The sequence below is a fragment of the Oncorhynchus masou genome, chromosome 32 (assembly GCF_036934945.1).
Source record: "Oncorhynchus masou masou isolate Uvic2021 chromosome 32, UVic_Omas_1.1, whole genome shotgun sequence".
Classification (NCBI taxonomy): domain Eukaryota; kingdom Metazoa; phylum Chordata; class Actinopteri; order Salmoniformes; family Salmonidae; genus Oncorhynchus; species Oncorhynchus masou.
The window spans coordinates 43402746-43412467 of record NC_088243.1 but is presented as its reverse complement, the minus strand read 5'-3'; the positions used below and the strand labels follow the sequence as shown (position 1 = coordinate 43412467).

At 42.6% G+C, this 9722-nt stretch overlaps 1 protein-coding gene across 1 annotated transcript; it reads left to right on the top strand.

Moving 5' to 3' along the window:
* Positions 1–735: 735 nt before the first annotated feature.
* Positions 736–7107, top strand: col10a1a (collagen, type X, alpha 1a). Its single transcript, XM_064954203.1, has 3 exons — positions 736–872; positions 1267–1402; positions 4645–7107. The coding sequence occupies exons 1-3, from the start codon at positions 867–869 to the stop codon at positions 6489–6491; spliced, it is 1989 nt and encodes a 662-aa protein (XP_064810275.1). The 5' UTR covers positions 736–866; the 3' UTR covers positions 6492–7107.
* The last annotated feature ends 2615 nt before the right edge of the window (positions 7108–9722 follow it).

Below are 9722 nucleotides of genomic sequence, written 5' to 3'. Positions count from 1 at the left end.
TAGACACTCAAATGTACTTGTCCTCTTGCTCAGTTGTGCACCAGGGCCTCCCACTGCTCTTTGGGGTTTAAGGCTCGGTTTTTGTATAGCACTTTGTGACAAATTGGATTGATTGATTGATAATTAGTTCACTCCAGTGTAGAGTGAAATGCCTATTAGTTCACTCCAGTGTATTGTGAATTTCACACAGCCAGTGTAAATTATCTACTCTGTAATGGGTTACAGAAAAATTGTCTAAATGTAGAATTTTTGAACAATTTTGAAAGTACGAAATTCACTCTGCTGAGAGTGAATGCATATACACATGGCAAAAGTGTTAAAATTAGCACTACAGCGAGTTAGTTAACACAGATTTAGCTGTTTACTCTTATGGTAATATTGACAGAAAACTGACAAAATCTCAAAGAACATTTACCAGACCTGTTCACCACACATAAGGTAGAGGAAAAACGTTACAGGAAAAACCCATATGAACAAGACCAATAATTAAAATAAATCTTCAAACCAAACGGTAAACTATTTTACATTTTGGTGTCTAAACATGATTATTTTGCTACACTAAAATAAGTCCTAATCATGTGTCTAACTATTCAAAGCAAATAGGCATCCTTACAGTATGTGACATGCCTGCATTGGGCAGATCTGTTTGCTAATTACAGCATAGCTCTGAGAAGGGAGGTACTTGTGTGGTTGGGGCTATTTTTTATGATGCAAGGGGCAGATATGGTATAAATACTCACATCATTGTACTGGGAGGCAGCAGATTCTCCAACGTGCTCCTAACCTAAGGATAAACAGCAGCAGTAGGAGGACAGTGGTGCTGAAGATTTCTTACCCCCTTTTGGAACTCCAACTCACTCAACTGCATGCTGGTATGTGTGCTCTTCCTCTCTATCCTCTTAATCTCTTGGCGCAGTGAACAATAGGGCCCTTCCGAGGCCTGACTCCTACTCCCACTGGGATGAGCTAAGACTGGGCAGGTGGAAGAGATGTTGGTGCCTTATAAAACCAAGCAGGATAGCCAGAGTTCAAGGAGAACAGGCTGAGATCCAGGAGGCTGAAACTCAGTATTCAAATGAATTTCCTTGCTATCTATATAATTTGTTGTGCTTTTTCGGGGGGGGGGGGTGTAATTCAGTTATGTGTGCAGTTCAGAGTTCAGTATATGTGTGCAGAGAGAAGAGTGTTGCAAAAATGTCCTTGCTTGAGTCATTGCAGCAACTTCAAAATTAAAGCTAAGCAGTACTGAATATTTTCCTGTTTCAGAAAATGGAAGTAAAAGTATTGAGCATCCTCCTCCTCCTGGTGGGCTTGACAGCTGTTCATGGTAGTGGTTCATATATAGTGAAGAAGGTAATGAAGGCCTCCCCCCAGTACCAGCCCTACTCTGTGAAGAGCCACGGTAAGAACCAACATCCTAGTCTACATTGCCTAATATGATACAGGTGATGTCTTTGAAAATCCTGTGATAGTTTCAATGGACAATGTAAGAGTTCAACTATAATCAATGATAAATCCAACATCTTCACACTTTACCACACATATGCATATATATGTGCACATTTTTCCACTTAACATGTGATTTCCATCTGAGGATGTCCACTTTCATTTCTTGCACAGGGACACTCAGACATACAGTTGAATTAATAAATTACATTTTATTTTTGTGTCATATTGGCAGTAGACAACAACATCTCTTACGGGATCAATTGACACATAAACACACAGCGATAGTAACACAGCGATAGTAACACAGCGATAGTAACACAGCGATAGTAACACAGCGATAGTAACACAGCGATAGTAACACAGCGATAGTAACACTTGAATCACATTATCTTGCATACAATCTGAAGTGAGTATACTGTGTATGCAGTTGTTATGCTCTCACTCAGGCTAAGGAGCCCTATTTCTTCAACAGTCATTTTGTTATAATTCTCCAACTGAGAGTTTTAATACCTTCACAATATCTTCACTTCAAATGAGTTTAAATCAAATTTTTACTGGATTCTCAGTCAATCTCTTGGTGCCTTCATTAGGTCTTAAGAAGTGATTTTAGGATGACCAGTTAGAGCAGTGATTCAGCAGTTGATTGATATTAGGATCCCCAGTTAGATCAGTGATTCAGTTGTATAGAACTTAGTGGGGAATATAGATGTGCTGATATTTTAGTATTTTTTTTATATTTAACCTTTAAAAAATTGACACTTCAGTACAGATGATGGCTCATTTCAGTCATTTATAAAATGGCAATAAGTTGAGCTGTCTATAAATTATTTAATTGTTATTTAATTGTAATGAATAGCTGACTTTGCCCTACCTAACTGATGATAACAGTACCGATACTAGATTTTTTTTAAGTCATAGAAATAGTTAGCTAATGCATTACTTAGGAAAAAGACACATATTGTATGATTCTTCTTATGTTTATGTTTTAATTAACTATATATATATATATATATATATATATATATATATATATATATATATATATATATATATATATATATATATATATATATATATATATATATATATATGACTTTTAAAAAGTCAGTATCGGTACTGTTACCATCAGTTAGGTAGGGCAAAGTCAGCTATTCATTACAATAGAAGATCTAGAAGATAACAATTAAATAATTTATAGACAGCTCAACACCATTGGTTTTTTGCTGTAGCAAATGGACATTCACTTGTCTTCAACTGTATTTTCATATCATATAAAGTAGTGTGTAAAATAGTATGTGCCTCTTGTTAATATTATACTATTTTAACACCGTCAATTACAGTTCAATCACCCAGAAATGTATAGGTGTGCCTTTCAAAAAGTAGAAACATATGTTTTGATGAATCTAAACTAGGCCTCTACATTTGACCAAGGACATGTCGTTTACACACTGGGTCATGTGACCACATAAACTATTCATTTTAAAAAGACTCTTACAATTCATCATTCTGCTTTACAAATGCTTGTTTTCTCGCCATACTACAGTTTCTTAAGACAGAAATGTCCTCTTCTTTATGGTGAAATAAGAACAGATTGAACCCTTTAGAAAATTATTTTGAGCTAATAATTCAACAGGTTTAAATGTCTATGCAGGTTTGACTTGCACTGTTAATGCTATCATACCCAATGCTTTCGAAGTGGCAATTCCTAAAAAAAAAATGGATTTAATATTCTAGTTTGCCTTATTAGGCGATTTCCTCCCCCATGCAGGACAAAAGGGCAATTTCATTGATAAACATTTTGAATAAATGTGCCAAAATCATTGGAATGACCTTGAGGGAGAGAGTACCCCGACATTTTGCAGTTGATTGGGGGCCATATATAACAAGCATCTCCGAGTAGGAGTGCTGATTCAGGATCAGTTTTGGATCAGATCACAATGAATAAGATTATATGGATCATAAATCAAAACTCCTAATTTGAGACACTTGATACATACAGCCCCAGGACTCAGGTTCCCATGTTTCCACCAAAAGGGGGTGTTAACCAAATGTCAAACCAGAGCGAGGTTAAATTGGGAAACACTACTTACTTCTGTCTAGCTAGCTAACTATCCTGCCTACCCAAAACAAAGATGTAGTACACCATTTTGGTAAATGCGGTGAATTCCATTCTGGGAATCCTAGTATAAACAAATAAGGTTTCCACCAAATGTATATGAAATTTGAATATGGAAGCAAAACAGAGCAAAACAATATGATCGTTCCTCTGACAATTGCTGAGTGTAACACAATACTTTACTTATTTTAATAAGTTCTAATCCTCTTCATTTTTCATGTCCATAAATTAAAATGCCCATCCTCCATCACTCAAACAAATAGGAGGGCCTGTCCATGCCATGCCAGGCCCACCCAATTAGATTGAGCAAATACAAAACAAGAATACGTTATTATGAAAACAATACTCCATCCACCATCCACCAATGTATTTCTGGCTATGCCCCTGCTGTACAAAGACCAAAAGTGCCTCAATTTGTTGCCTGGGGTGGTCTAGCGGTCTAATCGGCTGTCTTTGATCATATGTACTGTGCAGCTGTGAGCATGGTTTCCGAATCCGATTCAGTGCTCTAGCACCCTCTCTCCTCCTTTCTTTCATCTCTATACCTCTATATCTACACCCTATCCAATAAAACACAACAAATAGGATAAGGTGCCCCACTGGTTTGTAAATTAGTGGTATTATTAGTATTATCTTAGTATTCTTTTTTTTATTACATCCTGGCACCTAAATGTGCTCATAGTACCTTGAGGTGCCCACATAGGGTAATGGAAGTCAAAGAATTGTGCTTTTAAAGTGCACTACATTTCTGCCTCCCAATTCTATACACTTCTGAACAAGTATGTGCACTTACATATACTTAATGGATTCAAAAGGAAAAATATATAAATATGCTTACACCTTTCCAATGCTTTAAAATATGTATGGAGGAGTGGACAAATGCACACTTCAGGAGTGGCACACCAATCTCAGCTCCTAGTCTTAAATTAAAATAATAATAAATGGAGAATGATCGACAATAGTAGCTGGCTTAATTATAATTCTATAATTAGGTAGAGACAATTGCCAATAACACATTTACTACAAGAGGATCACTTGGCATCAGTTGTATTAATAAGGTGACTTGTATTTCTCCACAGTGGTGTCAGTGGCAGGAGAGCCCGGTACCCCAGGTGAGCCCGGCCCAGAGGGCCCCCCTGGCCCACCTGGCCCCGCAGGGGAAAGAGCTGTGGGACAGCCCGGACCAGAGGGCCCTGCCGGACCACCCGGACCTGCTGGCTACTCCGCACCTGGCAAACCTGGCTCCCCGGGTGGTCCTGGTAAGCCTGGTGTTCCTGGTGCAGCTGGCGAGAAAGGAAAGGTGGGGGCAGCTGGACTTCAGGGTCCCAGGGGCATGCCTGGACCTGCTGGAAGCCCCGGACCTGCTGGAATCTCTTCCACCGGCACACCTGGACCTCACGGTCTGACCGGAGCAATGGGACCAAGGGGGGAAACAGGTCTTAAGGGACATCCAGGTGTGCCTGGTTTGTCGGGAGCGAAAGGGGACAGAGGAGTGGGAATCCCAGGGGCACAAGGTGAGACAGGGGCTGTGGGACCTATGGGACCAGCTGGGCAGCCTGGAGCAGTCGGTGTTGGAAAGACAGGCAAGCCAGGATTCCCAGGTGAGGCAGGAAAATCAGGTAGCCCAGGTAGGGATGGGGGCGCTGGTCCCATTGGATTGCCAGGTGCTAAGGGCCACACTGGGGCTCCTGGTGTAGGTCAGCCAGGAAAACCAGGTTATAATGGGGCTCCAGGTATGCCTGGTTCATCTGGTCCTAAAGGTCATCAGGGAGCAACTGGAGCAACTGGTGCTCCTGGTATCCCTGGATATGGAAAGCCAGGAGCAAATGGACAGAAAGGTGAAAGGGGAGTTGTAGGAAGCTCAGGTACAACAGGTCAGAAGGGTGAGCCAGGAGCACATGGATTCACTGGAGCTACTGGTGCTACTGGGCTAATGGGTCCCACTGGTCCTCAGGGTGCAAGAGGCTTCCAGGGAGATACTGGGGCAATGGGTCCCAAAGGTGACACAGGTGCAATGGGACCCCAGGGACCAAAGGGATATAAGGGAGATCAGGGAGCACAAGGTTTCCAGGGCAAGCAAGGTTATACTGGGGCAACAGGGCCAACTGGTGCCACTGGAGCCACTGGGGCTCCAGGTAACAAAGGTGACACTGGCCACACAGGTTCAACTGGTGCTTCAGGTGTCCCAGGACCTGCCGGGCCAAAAGGTTTCCCAGGGCGCAATGGTGAGGCAGGTGAGGCTGGAGCTGCCGGTGCCCCAGGTACCAGAGGCCTGGTTGGGCCTGCTGGTCCCGCAGGTACACCCGGCCTTAAAGGACACCCAGGTTTCCCTGGCACACCTGGCCCAGCTGGACTTGCCGTTAAGGCAATCCCCGGTCCTCAGGGTCCCCCTGGGCTCCCTGGTAGTGATGGTCAGGATGGTGGCCAAGGCCCTGCTGGACCTCCCGGCCCACCTGGTCCTCCTGGCGAGGTCATGTTCGAGAAGAGCATAGGCATGAGTGAGGTAATGGTGCCTACTCTTGTCAAGGTCCCAATGTCTGCTTTCTCTGTTTCCCTGGCTAGTCCTTATCCTCCATCTGGGGAACCCATTAAGTTTGACAATGAGGTGTACAATGCAGAGAATCACTATGACACTACCACTGGGAAGTTCACTTGCCAGGTCCCTGGAGTATACTACTTCTCATACACCATTCACGTGAATGGGGCTCATGCTCTGGTGGCTCTGTACAAGAACGTCAAGCCGGTCATGTTCAGCTATGATGAGTACAACAAGGGCTTCCTGGACCAGATGTCCGGTAGCACTGTCCTTATGCTTGATGTGAATGACACAGTCTACCTTCAGATTCCTGATGATGAGGCCAATGGCGTCTTTGCCGCTGAGAATGTCCATTGCTCTTTCTCTGGGTTCCTTATCGCTTCAACGTGATATAGGTGTCACCCAATAACCACACGACAAAGTCCGAAAGCTATTTATCAAACAAGTTATCTCCCTGTCTTTACCAACCAGGCAGTTCTCTCTTTTTGAGGAATATAAGCATCTCAAATTGAAAATACAAGAAGTGGGTGCTAAAAGGAAGGAAATCTAACACATGATCAGGGATGGGGAGGCAATCAACAAAGTTACCAATGATTCAGAGTTTTATTTTGTGAGTGGAGGCAACATGTGAAATTGAGGTGTTATGGCTATGTTGTGTCCTGAAATTTACCTATTTCACTTGTTTTCTTTTTTTTACTGATTACAGCAAGTGATTCTTGTTTTTGTGTATGTCTGTGTTTTTGTACAACTTTTTTTTTGGTGACCAATCATTCATTACTTTCTATGCACCATGTTGTACCTGACTTATGTGTATGACTTCCTTGTATGTGACTTGAATATTGTGAAATGGCAATGGTCAAATTGACCATAAGAAATAAAACTAAATATAACACATTACAAAATACTGACATACAAATGTAAATTGTTTACCAACAACATTGTTATATCTCCAAAGATTAATGTCATGTAAAGCAAAATGACCAAAATAAATGTCTTTAAAAAATGGTGTGATTGGCAGACTTCTTTACCTGTGGCTGTGCGTTGCTGTGTGTTTTGTTGCCAACCTTACTTTGCTACCTGACAACTTTACGGTTTTTACTTTTTAATTACCATTTATATATAATTTATATATATTTTTTTCCCCTCAACTTTTTATTTTCATTCAACTTTTTCACTCCGGACGCTTTACCTGGACATGGTTCGTCAGGACCTCCAACAGCCGAAGCGAAGTAGTAACATTAACATGATGCCTTCTAATTGCAGTCGCTGTACTCATAATATACAGGAGAACGATCACCTTACGGTGCTGCAAGCCCAGCTTCAGACGCAATCGTTAGTTAAGGGTAATTTCAGTGTAGGAAAGGATGAAACAGCGTCTGTGCCACCAGTAAGTACAGATAGTAATGTTAGTATAAATCCCCTCGCACAGTCCCCGCAGCCAGACAACTTTCTCACGGTTTCTGGAGGGAAATGCTGTAGGAATGCTCAACCAGTGTCGCTCATTCAGCAGACAGAAACTTTCAACCGGTTTTCCCCATTAAGCAGCGAGTCGAGAGGCCGAGCCTTCTCTTGTCTCTTCTCCTCCCGTTACGGGGTCTGGGAAGCCGAAGCTTCCCACCATTAGATCTGACAAATTGAAAACTCTAGTCATTGGCGACCGCATTACCCGCAGTATTAGACTTAAAACGAATCATCCAGCGATCATACACTGTTTACCAGGGGGCAGGGCTACCGACGTTTAAGGCTAATCTGAAGATGGTGCTGGCTAAAGCTAAAACTGCCGAGTGTAGAGAGTATAGAGATATTGTTATCCACGTCGGCACCAACGATGTTAGGATGAAACAGTCAGAGATCACCAAGCGCAGCTAGAAAGATGTGTCGGCATCGAGTAATTGTCTCTGGCCCCCTCCCAGTTAGGGGGAGTGATGAGCTCAACAGCAGAGTCTCACAACTCAATCGCTGGTTGAAAACTGTTTTCTGCCCCTCCCAAAAGATAGAATTTGTAGATAATTGGACCTCTTTCTGGGACTCACCCACAAACAGGACCAAGCCTGACCTGCTGAGGAGTGACGGACTCCATCCTGGCTGGAGGGGTGCTCTCATCTTATCTACCAACATAGACAGGGCTCTAACTCCTCTAGCTCCACAATGAAATGGGGTGCAGGCCAGGCAGCAGGCTATTAGCCAGCCTGCCAGCATAGTGGAGTTTGCCACTAGCACAGTCAGTGTAGTCAGCTCAGCTATCCCCATTGAGACCGTGTCTGTGCCTCGACCTAGGTTAGGCAAAACTAAACATGGCGGTGTTCGCCTGAGCAATATCACTAGGATAAAGACCTCCTCCATTCCTGTCATTATTGAAAGAGATCATGACACTTCACATCTCAAAATAGGGCTACTTAATGTCAGATCCCTTACTTCAAAGGCAATTATAGTCAATGAACTAATCACTGATCATAATCTTGATGTGATTGGCCTGACTGAAACATGGCTTAAGCCTGATGAATTTACTGTGTTAAATGAGGCCTCACGTCCTGGCTACACTAGTGACCATATCCCCCGTGCATCCCGCAAAGGCGGAGGTGTTGCTAACATTTACGATAGCAAATTTCAATTTACAAAAAAAAAATGACGTTTTCGTCTTTTGAGCTTCTAGTCTTGAAATCTATGCAGCCTACTCAATCACATTTTATAGCTACTGTTTACAGGCCTCCTGGGCCATATACAGCGTTCCTCATTGAGTTCCTTGAATTCCTATTGAACCTCGTAGTCATAGCAGATAATATTCTAATCTTTGGTGACTTTAATATTCACATGGAAAAGTCCATAGACCCACTCCAAAAGGCTTTCGGAGCCATCATCGACTCAGTGGGTTTTGTCCAACATGTCTCTGGACCCACTCACTGTCACAGTCATACTCTGGACCTAGTTTTGTCCCATGGAATAAATGTTGTGGATCCTAATGTTTTTCCTCATAATCCTGGACTATTGGACCACCATTTTATTACGTTTGCAATAATCTGCTCAGACCCCAACCAAGAAACATCAAAAGTCGTGCTATTCACAGACAACACAAAGATTCCTTGATGTCCTTCAAGATTCCCTTCACCTACCCAAGGACACCAGAGGACAAAAATCAGTTAACCACCTAACTGAGGAACTCCTAGATGCAGTTGCACCCCTAAAAACTAAAAACATTTCTCACAAGAAACTAGCTCCCTGGTACACAGAAAATACCCGAGCTCTGAAGCAAGCTTCCAGAAAATTGGAACGGAAATGGTGCCACACCAATCTGGAAGTCTTCCGACTAGCTTGGACAGACAGTACCGTGCAGTACCGAAGAGCCCTTACTGACGCTCGATCATCCTATTTTTCCAACTTAATTGAGGAAAATAAGAACTATCCGAAGTTCCTTTTTGATACTGTCGCAAAGCTAACTAAAAAGCAGCATTCCCCAAGAGAGGATGGCTTTCACGTCAACAGTGAAAGCTTCATGAACTTCTTTGAGGAAAAGATCATGATCATTAGAAAGCAAGTTAAGGACTCCTCTTTAAATCTGCGTATTCCTTCAAAGCTCAGTTGTCCTGAGTCTGCACAACTCTGCCAGTACCTAGGATCAAGAGA